General features: G+C 41.6%; 1 protein-coding gene across 4 annotated transcripts in view; it reads right to left on the bottom strand.

Annotated features, from left to right (window-relative positions):
- LOC107797846 (uncharacterized) overlaps nt 1-19,536 on the bottom strand; it is a 29,152-nt gene extending 9,616 nt beyond the window's left edge. Inside the window, exons 1-4 of one of the 4 annotated variants that reach the window (XM_016620770.2) lie at nt 19,233-19,529; nt 19,013-19,103; nt 18,792-18,910; nt 18,413-18,721 (exon numbers count right to left, since the gene is read on the bottom strand). In XM_016620770.2, the coding sequence (XP_016476256.1) occupies nt 18,541-18,721; nt 18,792-18,910; nt 19,013-19,103; nt 19,233-19,363 (522 nt within the window). In that variant the 5' untranslated portion in view covers nt 19,364-19,529 and the 3' untranslated portion in view covers nt 18,413-18,540. Of the gene's footprint in view, nt 1-14,762; nt 14,839-15,003; nt 15,733-18,412; nt 18,722-18,791; nt 18,911-19,012; nt 19,104-19,232 lie in introns of those variants that run through there. The other 3 variants (XM_075219432.1, XM_075219433.1, XM_075219434.1) reach the window with 3 other exon arrangements.
- Nucleotides 19,537-20,856: the final 1,320 nt, after the last annotated feature.

The following is a 20,856-nucleotide window of genomic DNA, read 5'->3' as shown; positions in this document are numbered from 1 at the left end:
CACCTGGTTTTGTTGCTCAGGGGGAGTTTAGTGGTTGTGTATGCAGATTGCGCAGGTCATTATATGGTTTGAAGCAGTCCCCTCGAGCCTGGTTTGGTAAGTTCAACATGATTATTCAGGAGTTCGGCATGACTCGTAGTGAGGCTGATCACTCTGTGTTTTATCAGCATTCTGCTCCGAATCTGTGTATTTATCTGGTGGTTTATGTTGATGATATTGTTATTACTGGCAACGATCAGGATGGTATTACTAATTTGAAGCAACATCTCTTTCAGCACTTCCAAACTAAGGATCTGGGCAGACTGAAGTATTTTCTAGGTATTGAGGTCGCTCAGTCTAGCTCACGTATTGTTATTTCACAGCGGAAGTATGCCTTAGACATTCTTGAGGAGACTGGAATGATGGGTTGCAGACCTATTGACTCTCCTATGGATCCGAATGCTAGGCTTCTGCCTGGACAGGGGAGTCTCTTAGAGACCCTACGAGATATAGGAGGTTGGTTGGAAAATTGAATTACCTCACAGTTACTAGATCTGTCATTTCTTTTCCGATGAGTGTTGTAAGTCAGTTTATGGATTCTCCCTGTGATAGTCACTGGGATGCAGTTGTTCGTATTCTTCGGTATATAAATGCAGCTCCAACCAAAGGATTACTATTCGAGGATCGAGGCCACGAGTAGATTGTTGGGTACACAGATGCTGATTGGGCAGGATCACCTTCTGATAGACGATCTACATCTGGATATTGTGTTCTAGTAGGAGGTAAGTTGATTCTCGTGGAAGAGCAAGAAACAAAATGTAGTTGCTCGATCTAGCACCGAAGCGGAATATCGGGCCATGGCTATGGCAACGTGTGAGTTAGTTCGGGTCAAGCAGTTGCTCAAGGAGTTAAAGTTCAGAAAAATCAGCAGGATGGAACTAGTGTGTGATAACCAAGCTGCTCTTCATATTGCGTCAAATCCGATGTTCCATGAGAGGACTAAACACATTGAGATCGACTGTCACTTTGTCAGAGAAAAAATACTTTTAGGAGATATTGTTACAAAGTTTGTAAAGTCGAATGATCAGAAGCAGATATTTTCACTAAGTTCTTACTGATTCTCGTATTAGTTACATGTGTAACAAGCTCGGTACATATGATGTGTATGCACCAGCTTGAGGGGGAGTGTTAGATATGTACATAATGTAATCTTGTCTCACATTAGAATAGGAGTAGTATGTCCTTGTATAGTATAGTCATAAATAAGGACCTTTGTATTGTATTGAACACACAATATCAATATATCATATTTTCTCCCGTGCCTTCTCACAGTTGGGAAGCACCCCGCCGTTGGACTCTACCATTCCAGCCTGAGTTTGCTATTCTGTCTTTGCCAGCAACCCACCAAAACGTGTTCCGCCAATTTCCTTGAGGGGAATTCAAAAAGGAATTGAACTCCATTCATGTCGTATACGTTGAGGCCATGAGCAGCCTTCCATGTTTGGGCAGCCCATTGATAACTGTGATTTTTACATGTTTTATACCCATTCTTACCTAAGCTTTGTGCATTAACTGCTATAAATTTGTCCCAAAATGCTTACAAGTTGCGCTTGATTGCAGGTTTGAACGACAAGATGACAAATACCAAAGATCGGCTCAAAAAGGAGTGAAATCTGCCAAGTGTCAAAAGACAACTAAAAGGGGGAACAAAATGACTTGTGCGGTCCGCACTGTTTTGTCACGCGGCCGCACAGGAGAGTTCAGAGGCTGGTCATTTTCAAGGTCAACCTGCGCGGTCCGCACTGTTTTGCCACGCGGCCGCGCAGGAAAGTTCAGAGGCCATGCCATTTTTTTAGTCAAGATGCGCGGTCCGCGCCCCTTTTTACGCGGTCCGCGCCTAAGATTGTCAGAGACCCAATCATTCAAGGCAAAAGCCCACGCGGCCGCACACCTAATCAGTGCGGTCCGCGTGGATGAAGTTCAAAACCCGCGCCAAGTCAACGCAATGGAAGGTGTTTCTATGTTGAAAAGGAGGCAAAGAGGACAACCACCTCAAGGTAATTGTGAACAATATGACAACAATAATGATGGTAATGGATATTCGAATGAAGGTTTTGATGACCAAAGTGAGGAAGTCCAATATGTCAACAACTATCAAGGGAATAGAGGTAATCAAGGGAATCAACAATAGAGACCCCAAGGTAATTGGGGCAATCAACAAGGTGGCAATTGGAATTACAACAACAATCAAGGAGGCAATTGGAGGAACAATAATTCGGGGAATCAAGGTAATTGGAACGGGAACAACAATTGGAACAACAACAATGGTGGACAAGGTAATAGGGGGCAAGGCTTTCAAAGGCCTCCAATGTATCAACAACCCAATAACCCGCCTCTCTTTCCTTCTCAAGGTCCGAGTTCGTCCGGAGGCGAGATGGGGAGAATTGAAAGCATGTTCGAGCAAATGATGAAAAAGAACCAAGATTCTGAGGCCCAATTAGCTTCGCATAACACATCTATTCGGAACTTGGAAGTGCAATTAGGCCAAATCTCTCAGTCTTTAAATACTCGCCCAAAGGGTGCTCTACCAAGTGATACGGTAATAAACCCCAAGGGTGGGCACAATAATCATGTGATGGCAGTGACAACACGAAGTGGAAGAGGCGGTGATGTGCATGCCTCAAGAGGAAACCAAGTTGCGGTAGATGAAAATGAGTTACCAAATGATGAGATCCTGTTGGTAGTTGAGGATGTTGTTGAACAAAGTGCAAGTGATGATGTGCGAATTGAAATTGATGAGGGTGAGGAGGAGACTCAAGAGGACGTGAACCCGTTTAGGGAACACGTCATTGATATGCCCGAACCGGTGGTGCCAAAAGCCAAGGCACCCTTGCCTAGACCTCCTCCGCCCTATCCTCAACGGTTGGCCAAGCAAAAGGGTGACAACCAATTTAAGAAATTCATTGAAATGATGAAGAGTTTGACTATCAACGTGCCTTTGGTGGAGGAACTCAAGCAAATGCCGGGATACGCAAAGTTCATGAAAGATTTAGTTACAAAAAAGAGATCAATGGAGTGTGAGACAATCAAGATGACCCATCAAGTGAGCGCAATTGTGCATTCTATGGCTCCGAAACTTGAGGATCCCGATGCATTCACTATCCCATGTACCATTGGAAGTGCCGACTTTGCAAAAGCCCTTTGTGACTTGGGGTCAAGTATCAATTTAATGTCATATTCGGTCTTCAAGACCTTGGGAATTGGACAACCTCGTCCAACTTCTATGAGGCTTCAAATGGCGGACCGGTCAATGAAGCAGCCTTTGGGAATTATTGATGATGTCCTTGTTCGTGTTGATAAGTTCATATTGCCAGCCGATTTCGTGATCTTGGATTGCGAAGTGGATTTCGAGGTGCCTATCATTCTTGGAAGGCCCTTCCTAGCTACGGGGAAGGCCTTGGTTGATGTGGAAGCGGGAGAATTGACCTTCCGTGTTGGTGATGAAAAAGTGGTGTTCCACGTATGCAAATCAATGAGGCAACCAGATAGCACCGAGGTGTGCTCGTTTGTTGACATTGTCACGGCGGTGATAGTGGATGACACAAGCGCAATGGCAAATGTTGAGGACCCACTTGAGGCCGTGCTATTGAACATGGCTGTTGATGATGATGCTAGAAGGGTGGAGTGTGTGAACGCATTACATGGCATGAGCTCGTATTCTTATGAACCGAGAAAGTTATTTCTTGATCTTGAAAACCGCAAGACTCCACCCACCAAGCCATCTATTGAGGAGCCACCGGTGTTGGAGTTGAAACCACTCCCTCCTCATCTCAGGTATGAATTTCTTGGTCCTAATTTCACTTTGCCGGTTATTCTTTCTTCTTGCTTGACTAACGTGCAGGTTGACGCCACTTTGGCGGTTCTTCAAAAGCGCAAGCGGGCGATTGGATGGACCTTGGCGGATATTCGGGGTATTAGCCCCGCGTTTTGCATGCACAAGATAATATTGGAGGAGGATGCTAGGCCGTCTCTTGAACATCAAAGGAGACTCAATGAGGCCATGCAAGAGGTGGTCAAAAAGGAAGTCATCAAGTGGCTTGACGCCGGTGTGGTGTATCCAATTTCTGACAGTTCGTGAACTTCTCTGGTATAATGTGTGCCAAAGAAGGGAGGAATGACGGTGGTGACCAATGAAAACAATGAACTTATTCCGACTCGTACTGTGACGGGTTGGAAGGTATGCATGGACTACCGGAAGTTGAACAGGGTGACTAGAAAGGATCATTTCCCATTGCCGTTCTTGGACCAAATGCTTGATCGTCTTGCGGGTCGGGCTTTCTATTGTTTTTTGGATGGGTATTCAGGCTATAACCAAATTCTCATTGCCCCGGAAGACCAAGAAAAGACAACCTTCACATGTCCTTATGGCACATTCGCCTTCTCTCGAATGCCATTTGGATTATGTAATGCACCGGCGACCTTCCAACGATATATGATGGCAATCTTCACCGACATGGTGGAGGACATATCGGAGGTCTTCATGGATGATTTTAGTGTGGTTAGGGACTCATTTGGTGATTGCTTGCACAACTTGGATCGTGTGTTGGCCCGATGCGAAAACACAAACTTGGTTCTCAATTAGGAGAAATGCCATTTTATGGTAGAAGAAGGAATTGTGTTGGGTCACAAAATTTCAAAAAGAGGGATTGAGGTTGATAAGGCGAAAATTGAGGTTATCTCAAGGCTCCCTCCCCCTACTTCCGTCAAAGGGGTGAGGAGTTTTCTTGGACACGCGGGTTTTTACCGAAGATTCATCAAAGACTTCTCTAAGGTAGTTAACCCGTTGTGTAAATTGCTAGAGAAAGATGCAAAATATGTGTTCGATGAGAAATGTATGGAGGCTTTCGAGCTTCTAAAGCACAAGTTGACGACTACCCCCATCATTACCGCACCAAATTGGAGCTTGCCCTTTGAGCTCATGTGCGATGCTAGTGATGTTGCGGTAGGGCAGTCTTGGGCCAAAGAATCAACAAAATATTCCATACGGTGTACTACACAAGTAAGACAATGAATGAAGCTCAAAGGAACTACACGGTCACCGAGAAGGAATTGCTTGCCATTGTTTTTGCCATGGAGAAGTTTCGCCCATACCTTATGGGGGCCAAAGTGATTATTCATACCGATCACGCCGCCCTTAGGTACTTGATGACGAAGAAAGACTCGAAAGCGAGGTTAATGAGATGGGTGCTTCTTCTTCAGGAATTTGATTTGGAGATTGTTGATAGAAAGGGTAGTGAAAATCAAGTGGCGGACCACTTGTCTCGATTGGAGGAGGAAGGGAGGCCTTTGGACGGCCTTGAGATAAATGATGCTTTTCCGGATGAACAACTCCTCTCGGTCTCAATGCTAGACATGCCATGGTTTGCCGACATTGCCAATTATCTTGTTACCGGTGTGATTCCGTATGAGCTCTCTTCTAACCAAAGGAAGAAGCTCAAGTGGGATTGTTTGGACTACTATTGGGATGAGCCGTATCTTTTCAAAATTTGCACCGATGGTGTAATTCGCCGGTGTGTTCCCGAAGAAGAGCAATTGAGTATTGTGGAAGCTTGTCACTTTTCTCCCTATGGTGGCCATCATGGTGGGGTGAGGACGGCGTCTAAAGTGTTGAGTTGTGGTTTCTATTGGCCTTCTTTGTTCAAGGATGCCGGTGACTTTGTGAAAAGATGTGATGAATGCCAACGTGCTGGAGGGATTTCAAAGAAAGATGAGATGCCCCTTAAGACGATTCTAGAGGTTGACATTTTTTATGTTTGGGGGATAGACTTTATGGGACCATTCGTAAGTTCTTGTGGCAACACCTACATCTTGGTAGCGGTTGATTATGTGTCAAAATGGGTTGAGGCCATAGCTTTTCCAAATAATGAAGCTCGAAGTGTGGTGGCGTTCTTGAAAAAGAGTATCTTCACGAGGTTTGGCACTCCACGTGCTATCATCAGTGACAGGGGTTCTCATTTTTGCAACCGGGCTTTTGACTCTTTGCTAGCCAAGTATGGGGTAAATCACAAGGTGACCACTCCTTATCATCCTCAAGCGAGTGGTCAAGTTGAGGTGTCCAACCGTGAGATCAAGAGTATTTTGTCCAAGACTGTCAATGCAAATAGGACCGACTGGTCGAAGAAATTGGATGATGCTCTTTGGGCTTATCGTATAGCTTTCAAGACTCCGATTGGTATGTCGCCGTATCGGTTGGTGTTTGGGAAGGCTTGTCATCTTCCGGTAGAATTGGAACATAAGGCTATGTGGGCCCTGAAAAAGTTGAACTTAGAATGGGATGTCGCGGCAAATCTCCAGGTTGAGCAATTGAATGAACTTGATGAATTTAGGTTTCATGCTTACTACAGCTCGTCCTTGTATAAGGACAAGATGAAGTACCTTCACGACAAGTATGCCCTAGGGAAGGAATTCAAAGTTGGTGACATGGTTCTTCTTTTCAACTCCCGGTTGAGGTTATTTCCGGGCAAGCTGAAGTCTAAGTGGAGCGGCCCATTCGAAGTGGTTGGTGTAACTCCCTTTGGTGCCATTGATCTAAAAAATAAGAATGGTGAAGTTTTCCGGGTCAATGGACATCGTGTCAAGCACTATTTAGGAAAGATTGATGACAGCCACGTGGTGGCACTCATTCATTTGAAATGACTATGATGGTAACACGCGTCGTGCCGCGACGTAAATCAGGCGCTTCTTGGGAGGCAACCCATGTCTTTTTCTTTTTCTTTGTTTTTATGTTGTAGAGTAGGATTTTTGAGCTGATAATTTGTGAAGTGTTGCAGGGATAATGTTGAACCAGTGCAGGGCAAAAATGGTCAGTCTCTGAATATGGCCTACGCGGCCGCGCAGCAAAACAGTGCGGTCCGCGTAGGTGTGAGCAGCTGAAAGGCTAAGACCCAGAAGACCCAGCGCGGCCGCGTGACATTTCTGTGCGGTCCGCGCTGGAGGACCAAGAAGTACCAAGTCTCTGAAAAAGTCCCACGCGGCCGCGCACCAAAACAGTGTGGTCCGCTTGGATTGAACAGCTAAAGTGAAAGATGCAAAATCCAGCGCGGTCCGCGTCCATTTCTGTACGGCCGCATTGGTAGGTGGGTACTGGGTCCCAGGGATTTTCTATAAATAGAGGCCTGAGGCCTCATTTTAACCTTTTCGCCAATTTTACACCTGAGCTCTAATTTTCACTGTTCATCAACATTAATTGGGCACATAGTTGAAATCTCATTAATCCCTGGTAACAACTCTCATTCATTTCTATCATAGTCTAATTTTTGTTTTGTTTAATTGCTTTATACTAGTGTAACTTCTTACTCTCGTCTTTTTCTTCTTAGTTTAACTGTTAGATTAGATTTTTGTGTGTTTTTGTTTAAATCATGGGCATGGAATCTTGTTAAATAACTGAGTAGGGACACTTAGGACCCAAAAAGGTGAACAAAAATTGAATTTAATTGAACAAACAACCGGCTCAGTTAAATTAACCCTACGCGGCCGCGCATCATTTGTGCGCGGTCCGCGTGACTCTGGATAAGAGATAATGAACCTCTCTGCGCGGACCGCGTATCATTTCTGTGCGGTCCGCGTGAGCCCAGCGCGGTCGCGGTCCAAAACAGTGCGGACCGCGTGTGAAGAGTTTAAAGAGGTCAACATTTTGGCATTTCACCTGTGCGGACCGCGTACCATTTCTATGCGGACTGCGTCGGTGTATTCAGAGAGGTATGTGTTGGTGTCAGTATACTGTGCGGACCGCGTGCCTTTTGGTGCGGTCCGCGCCCCTCTGCCTGTGTAACTGTGTCTGCACTCTTTTCATTCAACTGAACTGTCCACTTCACCTTATGTGCTTATACTAACAATGTTAGACATGTATTCCTTGCAGACAATGGCTAAAAAATGAGCGGGCAAAGAAATACAACCCGGGAGAGGGGGTTCCTCCCGAGGAGGGAAAAGCAGGCGGATTGTGAAACTCACTCCTCAAACCAGGGAATTGATAAAGAAAACCTGGAAGGTAATCCGGGAAGCTGATAGAGCTGCATCTCATTCCACGGGGAGTGAGTATGCACCTTCACGGAGCATTACCTCGGAATCTGCCCCCACCCACATGTCCACTTCATTTCAGCTCCGTGATTCCCCTTCCCCGGATCATGATAATGTAGCCTCCTCCAAGAAGCTGATTAATGTCATCTCGGACTCGTCTGATGAGTCCGTAGCAAGAGAATAAGAGTAATACTCCACATCTCCCACAACTTCATTATCAGGGGAGAGTGGAGGATATGCTGAGGGAGGTGAGCCACAGGTCGGGGGGATTGAGCGTACTAGAAAATCGGAGGCATGGGCAGACAGGTTTGTTAGTGAGGTTGCTTTCCACATATTCCGAGAGTGGTGGCCCAGAAGGAAACTTATTCCGGAGAGGAAGTTCATAGATGCCGATCTTGTCCCTCTCAACCCTCATGTGCAAGCACAATTCCGCACTAGGGAGGGTTGGGGCTTCTTCAAAGAACGTGTTGAAATGGCGAATGAGTATATGGTGAAGGAGTTCTACAGCAATGTTCACCATATAGTTTTGGACTCCAAAGTAACTAAAGTGAGGGACAAGATAGTTGTGTTTGATGGCAAATCGTTGAATGAATTCCTGGGGTTCGGAGAAGAGGATGAATCGCAATATTTAGAAAAGCTAGCAATGAAAGAGGAGGTTCGTCCTTGGTTGGCCGAGCACTTGGCAGCCCCGGGTACAGTCCCAGTCTGGTTGAAAGCACAAGAAAAGATTTTTAGGAACACCCTGAACTTTGAAGCCAAAGGGTGGTTGACTTTCGTGTGTAGTCGACTTGACCCGTCTACACATGATCACTCCATTCCCCTCCCTCGTGTTGTCTTGGTAGCATCTATCATGGCGAGTTTCCCTCTGAATGTGGGTAATATTATGTCAAGAGTGATTTCTACCGTTGGTAATGAGACCCAAACAAACTACCCTTTCCCAAACACACTTTCTTTGTACTTCAGAGAATTGAAAGTAAAGAAAAAGAAATATGATGTCAAGGTACCTCCGGTGGCCCCGTACTCATGGTATAGTCAGTTGGGTCCAGACAACCCGGAGAGGGGCAAGAAGAATGTGGCATCCACTTCCACCGCACCTGGTCAGTCTGAGGAGCCAGCGGTCATTGAGCAGCCCAGTGAGCCTTCCACCATTCCTGCTACTGATGAGGCATTGCCTCCAGGTCCGTCATCAGCAGTTGGTCCTTCTATTGCAGCTGACCCGGTAGTCCCTTCATCAAAGACTCACCGGTTCACCGCAAACCAGCTCACCCACTCCCTTGCCAGTTTGAACAACTAGATGTCAGCTGCGACATCCAAGTTGTCCACATTAACCACTGCTGTACAGGCACAGGAAGCACCAGTTACTGTTGAGATTCCTTCCTCCATTGAGGAGGCACTGAAGAAGATCATGGCCAACCATGAAAAGATTATGGCGGCGCAGGAGGCCTTGACTAAGGCGGTTGGGGCACATGGCAAAGCATTGGAGAAATTGGCTCGGGAGCACAAGAAGCTGAGGAAGCAGAAGGCTTCAAAGGAGTTAGTGACACAGTTGAGAGTGGATGTGGACAAGCTCATGGCGGATCAGTTGCCACTTGACCTACTATTTGGGGACCCGGCTATAGAGCCAGCAGCTGCACAGGTACAGGAGGAGGAGCAAAGGCCGAGGAAGAAGAGGAAACTCCCTATCACTACGGGAGTTGTGATTGAGGTAGCACCAGTTCAGGAGAGTCCCTCCACTGGCCCACCAGTTGATGAGCCAGTTCTTGATCAGGCACCTGGCCCAGCAGCACAGCAGCAGCAGGCCGGGGACCAGTCTGAGGTCCCCGCCAGTACAGAAGACTTAGGAGCCATTGACCAGCATAGGGTGACGGATGAGGCTTGAAGGGCCTTTCAATATCCTTTCTTTCATTTTTGTGCTTATTTTGATAGTTAGCATTGGAGACAATGCTAGCTTTTATTCGTGGGGGTGTGGCCCTACTATTTGGATTGACTGTTGGATTACTGTATATATTCTTTTACTTTCTGCACATTCGTAGTTGTAGATGACTTGTATATAACTGTTCATTCTAGATGCTCTCAAACTCTATGTATATATTCATTCTCCCTGGTTGTATATTCTACTCCCCTTTTGTACATATTCATTCGGTTTCATTTTGGTTTTCTATTTTTCGTTAAAATTTTTCGTTTTAGTTGCAAAGTTAGGCTCGTAGTTTTTTTTGTTTTGTTTTGGCGTTTGCAATAAGCCCTTAGTTTTCTTAATGCCACGGTTCTTTCCAAGGGTAGATGTTGTATGAACCGGGTGGCTCTTCCCAATGATAGATGGCGTGACAACCTTCTTAAGGGTTTGAGTCCGTTTTTGATTTTTTTTTTGATTTTCCAAGTTTTTGTAGTTAAGGGTACCTCAGGCAAAGCTTCACTTGGGCCTAGCACATTTGCCTTTGGTCCTATGGTCAAAGACATTATGTTGTTTTTAGGATGGTGAAAGTTGTGGCCTTGAGACTCTTGTGTTGACCAAACAATCATCGTGTGGTCATTTTGGACCATTGTGCGCTTGAATCATATCTAAGGTCGTTGTGGGCCCCCGACTCCGTCTTTGGCAATCCTTGAGTGTGTGTAGTGAGAATTCGAATCGTGAGTCCAAGTACCGAGCCGATGGTCTAGAACTTGCCCTGAATGTCTGTTGAGGCGAAATCATAGGTGGAACTTGACTTGAGACGTGATTATAGGCTCTCCTTGATCCAAAACGCAAAAATTTGAACAATTTCCATAACCTACCAATGAAATAATCCCTAGTTCAACCCTTTTAAGCCTTAAACCTTTTTCATTCATGAACCAAGCTACAAGCCTATACCCGTTCTTAACGAGACCCTCTCTTGACACCCAAATCTTCCCTTGAGTAAATGTCAAATGTCTAAGTTTGGGGGGAGAGAGACAAGAAAGGCATCAATGTGGTAAAAAGGCGCAAAAGCAAAAGAAAAGCAAGGCGATGAAAAAGAGAAAAAGACAAAAAGAAAAGAAGAAAAAGGGAATCCAAGGACAACAAAAAAGTGAAAAAGGTGTGGAAAATGGTAAAAAGGAGAAAGAGTTTGAATTGCATCAATGTGGTAAAAAGGCGCAAAAGCAAAAGAAAAGCAAGGCGATGAAAAAGAGAAAAAGACAAAAAGAAAGAAAAAAGGGAATCCAAGGACAACAAAAAAGTGAAAAAGGTGTGGAAAAATGGTAAAAAGGAGAAAGAGTTTGAATTGCATCAATGTGGTAAAAAGGCGCAAAAGCAAAAGAAAAGCAAGGCGATGAAAAAGAGAAAAAGACAAAAAGAAAGAGTGATAATGTGTCTCTCTAACTCCTTGAAAGAAGTGAATTACTCAATTGAGTCAAGAAAGTGTGCCAAAATAAATTCAAAGAAGTGTTTAGGGGAAGATTGAACTCATTTGAACAAAAACACGTCCTACCTTTACCCAAAGCCTTCACAATGACTCCTCAAAAGCCGTATATGATCTTGAGTTGAGGGAAGCCTACATTAGTGGATACTTACATAAGGGGCAAGCATATGGTACTTAGAGCCGGACTTAGAGCCTTTTCTTTATAAGAGATGAAAGAGAAGTCCATTCACCTCGATTTGTGTGCAAATACTCTAAAAAGGTGAGGTTCACTTAGGGAACGTCGAAGATGTGTGAGTTTGGGTTCCACAATGACCAAAGAAATTGAGAAAGGTTCCTTGATGAAATGTGTCAGCTCTTGATGCTCTTGTGTCACACTTGACCCACAAGCTTTCAAAGTTTAAATGTGTTAATGATGCATTCGCATTGAGGGCAATTGTTAGTCCCAATTGATGCTTGTTGAGGTTACTTTAGGATAAGCAGGAATTACGTGGGTGTTGTCCATTGAGGGGTAGGTCTCATTTTATTTGCTTGAGGACAAGCAAAGGGTTAAGTTTGGGGGAGTTGATAACTATGATTTTTACATGTTTTATACCCATTCTTACCTAAGCTTTGTGCATTAACTGCTATAAATTTGTCCCAAAATGCTTACAAGTTGCGCTTGATTGCAGGTTTGAACGACAAGATGACAAATACCAAAGATCGGCTCAAAAAGGAGTGAAATCTGTCAAGTGTCAAAAGACAACTAAAAGGGGGAACAAAATGACTTGTGCGGTCCGCACTGTTTTGTCACGCGACCGCACAGGAGAGTTCAGAGGCTGGGCATTTTCAAGGGCAACCTGCGCTGTCCGCACTGTTTTGCCACGCGGCCGCGCAGGAAAGTTCAAAGGCCATGCCATTTTTTTAGTCAAGATGCGCGGTCCGCGCCTCTTTTCACGCGGTCTGCGCCCCTTTCCATGCGGTCCGCGCCCCTTTTTACGCGGTCCGCGCCTAAGATTGTCAGAGACCCAATCATTCAAGGCAAAAGCCCACGCGGCCGCACACCTAATCAGTGCGGTCCGCGTGGATGAAGTTCACGCGGCCGCGCGTCACATTTGTGCGGTCCGCGTCCCCAGTGCCAGAAGCAAGATATGAAGACCCAAAACCCTACGCGGCCATGCGTCATTTGTGCGCGGTCCGCGCCAAACCCTCAGGGGTATTTTGTCCGGTTTTTCCTGTGTAGTATAAATAGAACATTTTACTTTTTAGGATCGGTTTTTTTCAGTTTTGGTTTTTTATCAGATAGGAGCTGAACTCGAGACTACATGGTTTTAGCCTATTTTGGAAAATTTCTTCTAGTATTAACGTGGATTTGAGTAGATTAACATTGTAATTAATTATTATGTCAATTTCATCTACTATTTCTTCAATTTATGTTTCTATTATGGCTAGCTAAACTCATTAGCTAGGGTTGTGGCGCAACCCTAGTGTGGGTAATTAATGGGTGTGATTGTTTAGTGCATGAATGATGTTGGGTATTTGTTATTTGGATTAATCTTATGTTTTCATTAAGATTTGGTGGTTGCAAACACTAAGTCTAGCTTAGTGAGTCTTGACTCTTCTTGAGAAAGAGAGTCTATGACCCCAAGATTAATTCCAACAAGGAATTGGGATGGACCCATGAGAATGGTAGCCCCAATTAACGGGTTAAACCTCGAGAGAGTAATTACCCAACTTGAACCATGAGTTGCTTGGGCAAATTGGCCTACCCAATTGGTCTCTCGAGAGTCAATTGGGCAAAATCACTCTCTCTACCGAGAGGTGTGAGAGTGGGTGCAAAAGTGCAACAGTTATAGCATAAGTCCCATATTCATCATTCTTGCATTAAGAATCTCTACCCGTTAGTTGACCACCTAGATGCATGCCATGACCCTAGTGCCTTTCTCTATATTGCATACAACTTAGAATCAATATCTTAGCCTAACTTAGCTTTAAATTTGTAGTTGCTATATTGTATTTGATAATCAAAAGAAAACCAAAAATGTTAGAAGATCAATTAGGAGCTAAAACATAGTCCTAGACCATACAAACACTCAACTCCAAATTGAAGCTCTCTGTGGAAAATTGACCCCGATACCGCTATTGGGTAAAAGTATTAGCGCCCACTCTTTCTTAGGTTGAGTCCGCTGCGATCACCCATCTGTGCACATCATTTCTTGTCGGAGGCTCATCCTGACCAGCAAAACTACCCACCAAGCATTTTTGCAGCTTTTCAGATTCATCTGAGGGTTTGCCACCAGATATTCTGATCAGATTATCTGACAAAGACGCTTTTTGAAGACACGCTTCATCTGTTCTCCATTTGCTCTTGTCTAAAGCCTCTTTGTATGATTCTTCTCCAACTAATTTCTATAAATTCCTCCTGAGAGGAGCCTTTGTGGACAATGGAGTGCTATTAATGAGATTTTCTATATTCCTAGCATTTATGACCCACCCTGCATATGGAACATTCTCTGGTAGAACCATAACTGTTCTTTTATGACCCTATACTGAAATTAAGCAGATTGCCAAATTTATTATGCCTAAGAGAGCCATAAATGTCTGTGAAATGGTCCCCACTCTTCCATGTCTTGAAGATCCTTCCCTTAGGGGTCGTTTGGTAGGATGCATTAGAAAAGCTAATGCATGCATTGACTTTGTATATTAATAATACATTGTTTGGTAGACATTTTGAACCTATGCATTAGTTATGCAGACATTAGTTATACATCCTATTTGGTATTATCCTATGCATAACTAATGCATAGAAAACAATGGTATTAGCAATGCAATGGGTTTTAATGCATGCATTAGCTTAGTTAAAGACACAATTATCCTTCAAAATTTATGCTTAATCAAAATATTAATGCAAGTTCAAAATAATCCAAATAGTGAGAAATAAAATTATATCCCTAGTAAATAAATAAATACTTAGCATATTTTCTTTTTTCTAATAAATATTTAATTTTATTTTACAATATAGGTAGACAAATAAAATAATTTTTTTAAAACTTTTTCATATAAAAACATTTCTCAACATATGTTTCTTTTAAAAAGTTAGAGTGTGGACTAGTTTTGATGGTATTTTTGTAAACAAACAATTCTTTTAGAAATTGTGCAATACTTTAATATATCAAACCAAACAATGGATAAGAAATATGCAGCATAACTAATACCAGCATTACTAATACACCCTATTCAACATTATTCTTATGCATCCTACCAAACGACCCCTTACACTTTGAGGCTTCCTTGAGAATATGACAGATCCACAAGGAAAGCTTTCTGCTTAACATCAACTTACAATAAACATACCTACTGCTTTCCACCCATTCGAACCAACATTCAGCACCTTCATTGTGAGCTTGAATGTCGAAACATTTTCCCTGACCTGAAAAACATCTTATGCTCCATGACAAGCAAAAAAGAAAATATATAAAACCTTGCAACTAAGAGGCTAGGGAAGAAAAAGGAAAACTAAAACTGCTCTCCAATGAAGGGAACCGGAGAAAGGAGAGGAATCTCCCTCCTAGAGGGAAGCAACAACAAGAACTACCTAGTAAAATCCCACATAGTGGGGTCTGGGGAGGGTAATGTGTACGCAAACCTTACCCCTGCCCCGATAGGGGCCAAGAGACTGTTTTCGATAGACCCTCGGCTCAGAAAGACAAAAATAAAGTAAAAAAAACAAGAGAAGAGAATTCATTAGTAACTCCAATAGAAACCGTAATAGTAACATACACATAAAAACCGAAAGATGAATGACATGCAATAACAGTAACCATAATCTAAGGCCCGGGGCTAAGACAAACAACAAGAATAGTGTGGGTCCAACATAAACTGCAAGCCATCTAAGACCAACCTTAATCCAACCCCGCCTCACTCCCAGAATGAAGTAAGGAAAGTTTTACTACCCCTATCCTACAACCCTAATGTTTGACCTCCAGGCCTTCCTATCAAGGTCTGGGAGCATTTTAATGTCAACCTAACCACTTCTAAAAAACAGCTACTTCATACTGAGCAGTAAAATGATAAATCAAACTAAATCATCCTGCAATAAGACTACAGGTAAGCCTGTATTTTTTGAAATTCAAGAAAAGCTTAAACTCTTTCGAGCTCTCCCCATTCCTTCTTCTGATTCTTTTGACTCAACACCTATGATATTTCTCCTGAAAGTGCATTCCTTTGATAGTCCTTAAAGATTGTGACCATAGAATATTGATTTTTTAGAAAAAAGAAAGGAAAACAACACACGAAATAAATGATTCCAGCACTAAACCATTTCATTTTACCATAACAAATAACCAAGTTGACAATGTGGTGAAGGGTCCTGTACATTCAAACAATGAGAAATCGGCACAGTGCTATTTGAAAAACAAAGTGCTCCAAGTTGAATGATCAATTAAGCAGGGAAACATGATAAGAAACTCATTATTCTGCAATCTGAAAATGAAAATTCGATCAACCACTACTTCAAGCAATACACTAAATAATCAAAAGCTGAAGCTTAATTAAAAGAAAAGGCTTTATCCAGTTAGTTTAGAAGATGAGCCCAGTATAAGCCAAAATTCTGAAGTAGTGAAATATGCCTTTGTTATAGTAACACAGCCTATTATAGACTATACTTCTGAAGTGATCGTTCATGTGTATTAATAGAAACAAAAATAGTGTTATACATGATTAAATGAGAGTTACGGACATGAAAGTAATTACTTAAAAACAAACACCAAAGAGATAAATGGGAAATTGAGAAATTCTAAAAGAATAAAATTGAATATTAGTATTAACTAACACTTAATACTAACATATGGAAAAGAAATCATTGTCGGTTAGCATCATCGAAATGCTTCAGTAATGTCCAACTTGGAAATCCAAACATAACATTTTAATTGAAAAATCAAAACAGAGCACTCAACATTGCTTCATATCTCCTCCGAAATGGCTTCCCTAAACTTATCCAAAAATCAAAAGCTCATGCAGAAAAAGACCAAGAAAAAACTGCAGCCTAATTATCCCCTCCAAGAAATCTGAAATACACTAGACACATCCTTCAATCGAGAGTATATCCTCAAAATCTCATACCAACAATAGAAAGAAACAGACAATGGAAAAGTCAGCAAAGGAAGGTGCTAGTGAGGATGTTAGAGTTTTCAGAGATTATGGAGCAAGGAAGACGAGATAGCTATCCTAGAAGGCATGCTCAAAAACATTAGTTGTTGTAGAAAGTTCCAGAGATTATGGAATATTATTGGTCCAGACATGTTTTTTTTGAGATCACACATGAGAAACACACTGTGTTTCCATGGACAAAAGATTGTATTAATGGGAAAGGACAATTTAAATGGTGGTAATTCAGGACAATGATCGAGTTTGGTTTTATGTGAAGGGAAGTGCTTATGACCGGGAAGATTGGTTCAAAAGGAATACTTGCAGAACTGGAAAGAAAGAGCATGCCTTTTCCCTTGCCCATTTCTAAGTATGCCTTCGAGGAAAGCTATCTCGTGTTCCATGCTCCATAATCCATGAAAACTCATCCTTCGCTTTGCTGACTTTTCCATTGTCCGTTTCTTTTTAGTGTGGGAAAGCGATTATGAGGTTATACTCTCATTTGAAAGAGGTATTCACTATTTGTCAAATTCTTGAAGGGGGACCATTAGTTGCAGATTTTTCTTGGCCTTTTTCTGCATGAGCATCTGATTTTTGGATAAGTTTAGAGAAGCTATCTCAGAGGAGAGATGACATACACACTGAGTGGTTTATTTTGAATTTTCAATTGCAATGATTTGTTTTGATTTTCAAGTTGAATGCTAATTAATTACTAAAGCATTCGGTGATGCTAACCTACAGTGATTTCTTTTCCATAGCACTTAATACTAACATTCAATTATATTCTTTCAAAAATTCTCAATTTCCTATTGTTCATTCATTTCTCTCTCTTAGGTTTATTTTTCATAATTACTTTCAGTTTCTCATTACTCTAATCCAATATTGTATAATATACCCAAGACACATCAGAGCCACCATTCGAGGAAAATGGGGACCCATCAACTTACTTGCATATTATATGTTTAGGTTCTTACAAGGAAAAATGTACTCCTTCTCCCTAAGAAAATTAACACAATTTTCTTATTAATTTGTTTTAAAAAATGTTACTTTTTGAAATTTGAAAACAATTTAACTTCTCATTCTACCCTTAATGACAAGTTTTTATAGCTCTACAAATATTATGACATTTAAGATCACATATTTCAAAAAATTTATCGTCATTTAGTACTATGTCATATTCATAATCACAAGATTCAAAAGCATTTTTTTTCCTCAAGACAATATAAGATTTTATGGTTGAACAATTTTAAAGATTACTTAGTATGGAAAGGAAACAACAAGAAGCTTTTCTCAATGAAAGCTGCATACCAGCTCCTCTTCTTCTGGACAACAGGTCACAAACAGACTATGAGAACACATATGGAAAGTAAAGCTCCATTTAAGGTGGTGTGTTTCTCATGGTTGATCCAAAAAAAGGCATGTATGACCCAGGAGAATTACGTAACAGCAAAATATTCTCATATTTTATATATATATACATATAAAAAAAAAATCTAACCAAAATATATATATTAAACCCAAAAATCTAACCAAATACTCCATTAATATATACTTCTCCGTCATAGATGTATTCAAAGCACCCAAGATAAGTTACCAAATCTAGTATCCATCCCACACCCACACCTACGCCCATGTTGTGTTGACACGAGTGTGGCATGGATTTTAAAGAGTCCAAGCAACATAGGTTTCACATTAATGGCCCAGGAACTGCAGTCTTCTGCTTTCTTTAGTGGATTACCCATTTTCAACTACTGTGGTTGCCTTACATTATGAAAAATCTTTCTCGACGTAAAATGTTTTTAACCGATCATTTAACAGGCAGTCTATACATGAAAAAAGATCATTTAAGGGGCAGTCTCTACATGAAAGATACCAATTTATAAACATTAAACAACCTACTGAGCAGAACAGGGATTACAATTAAATCATAACTCAAATATTCAGTGAAAAGATCCATTTATAAGACTAAAGAAACCAAAAAATTCTTTTAATAACCGTGAAACCCCTCAAGGGCGAGTGGCGCACTGTTCGAAATTAAGTGGATAATACGCCTGCCTTCTATCATTCTCCACTTAAATACCAGGCATTCAAACCCGTGACATGTGCCTGAGCCACACATCACAAGTTGCGCTTGTACCACTAAACCAAAGCCTTGGGGGCTTAAGGACCTGAGAAATATGAACCTTAGCATTCATCCAATACATAATGAATGTTTGTTTGAATAGAGAAGTCCCTCACCGAAGAAAGTATCTAAAATAACAATACTCTCCTCTACACGAGTAACAACACAGAGTGCCACCAAACGCCTCCTTCGCTTGTGGATGCTTGCACTTATCAGGGTGAACAAGCAAAGACAACTGCGTATACGTAATTTATGTTAAAAATATTAGGGCGGGGTCACAAAATATGATATAAAAATGGACTCATTTGAGGCCAATGGGGATGTTTAAGACATATACCTTGCGATACTGCTTTTTGACATCGTCAATGGATGAATCAAACGACATGTTAAGGTATTCAAATGGATTCAACTTGAAACATGAAAGTATCCTGCAGATTTTTTAAGTTTTAAACCAAACGAAGAAATTAGAATTAAGCATATAAGCAGCAATATTTGAATTTGCACTTAATCTGCTATAAAAAGCTGTGTGTGTGTGAGAGAGAGAGAAGGGGCTTGACCTGTTAACTTCGTTATCGCGCTCAACCTCGCTGAGCTCAGCGAAGAATTGCTTGAGAAGCGCGTCCTCCTCGGCGGAGGATTTTCCCCGTGGCGGTGGTGGTGCGGCGGTGACAGAGCTGTTTTCTCCCATCTAATCACGCTTCCGCTGCGAATCTATTTCCGCCAGTTTACTCGTAACAACCACTCCACCACCGGAGATGAAAACTCCCAAAATGTTTACAGTTTAACGGGTACTCTAGTTCTGATGCTCTGGTTCTGGGCTCCTCTCTGAGTCCAACCCAAAATCATATGTGCCGAAATAATTATAGGGACCTGGTCCAGTGGGCTTGTGTGTAGATCTTATCAAATTTCGGGGGAAGTGCACCCACTAATAACATATATACTCCCTCAAGAAAAAAGAGGAGACTTTTAAACTTGTGGTGTAAAATGAGGCACATATATTTTGTGTGACTATAAATCATTGCATAAAGGTAAATTGTTTCCAAATAAGGAAAGGAATCATTCTTTTTGGCACGGACCAAAAAGGAAATAGGTTCACATAAATTGAAACGAAAGGAGTATTTGCTTTTAAGCTATTGTTTAAAATATTTTTAGTCTTTAGCCAGTGCTTTAATAAACTTTACCTGCCTGGACGAAAATACCCTTCTGCTCATAAAGTTCAGGGCTATATGGCCTTAACTTTTGAACTTGCAACTCTAAGTTTAGGACTTCAAGACTACATGTTCTTAACTTTTGAACTTGGAACTCGAAGTTCAGGACCACCTGTCCTTAATTTCTGTGCTTGTAACTCTAAGTTAAGGACTATTTATCCTTAACTTTTGAACTTGTAAGTCTAAGTTCAGGACCTATTGTCCTTAAATTTTGAGCTTGTTAGTCTAAGTTCAGGACCAAGTGTCCTTAACTTTTGAACTTGTGACTGTAAGTTCAGGGCCAAGTGTCCTTAACTTTTGAGCTTGTTAGTCTAAGTTCAGGACCTATTGTCCTTAACTTTGAGCTAGTTAGTCTAAGTTCATGACCTATTATCCTTAACTTTTGGGCTTCTTAGCCTAAGTTCAGGACCTATTGTCCTTAACTTAGCTTGTTAGTCTAAGTTCAGGACCTATTGTTCTTAACTTTTGGGCTTCTTAGCCTAAGTTCAGAACCTATTATCCTTAACTTTTGAGCTTGTTAGTCTAAGTTCAGGACTTCAGGACCTATTGTCCTTAACTTTTGAGCTTGTTAATCTAAGTTCAGGACCAAGTTTCCTTAACTTTTGAACTTGTAATTCTAAGTTCAAGACCAAGTATTCTTAACTTTTGAACTTGGAACTCGAAGTTCAGGACCAAGTGTCCTTAACTTTTGAACTTGTAATGAAAAGTTCAAAAGTAGAGAAACTATTACCTGCTATATGCGGGATAGACAGTTATCACCATCTACAAAATAAAAAGTTCTAGTTTATCCTTTAAATTAGTTGCCAAGTGTATTTCCCATGCAGGTGCTTCATTCAAACTATCTTAAGAGGAAATAGTTCTAATCTGTCCTAGAAAGGTACCAACTTCTGCTAATAAATCTTTTCTACCAAGTGTCTTATGCACATACTATCAAGTAGCAGTATGCAAAACGAAGATGTTTGTCATCAGTGGA

Source organism: Nicotiana tabacum, chromosome 8 (genome assembly GCF_000715075.1).
Source record: "Nicotiana tabacum cultivar K326 chromosome 8, ASM71507v2, whole genome shotgun sequence".
Taxonomy (NCBI): Eukaryota; Viridiplantae; Streptophyta; class Magnoliopsida; order Solanales; family Solanaceae; genus Nicotiana; species Nicotiana tabacum.
Note: the sequence above shows the minus strand (reverse complement) of the source record. Positions and strands in the feature narration are given on the sequence as shown.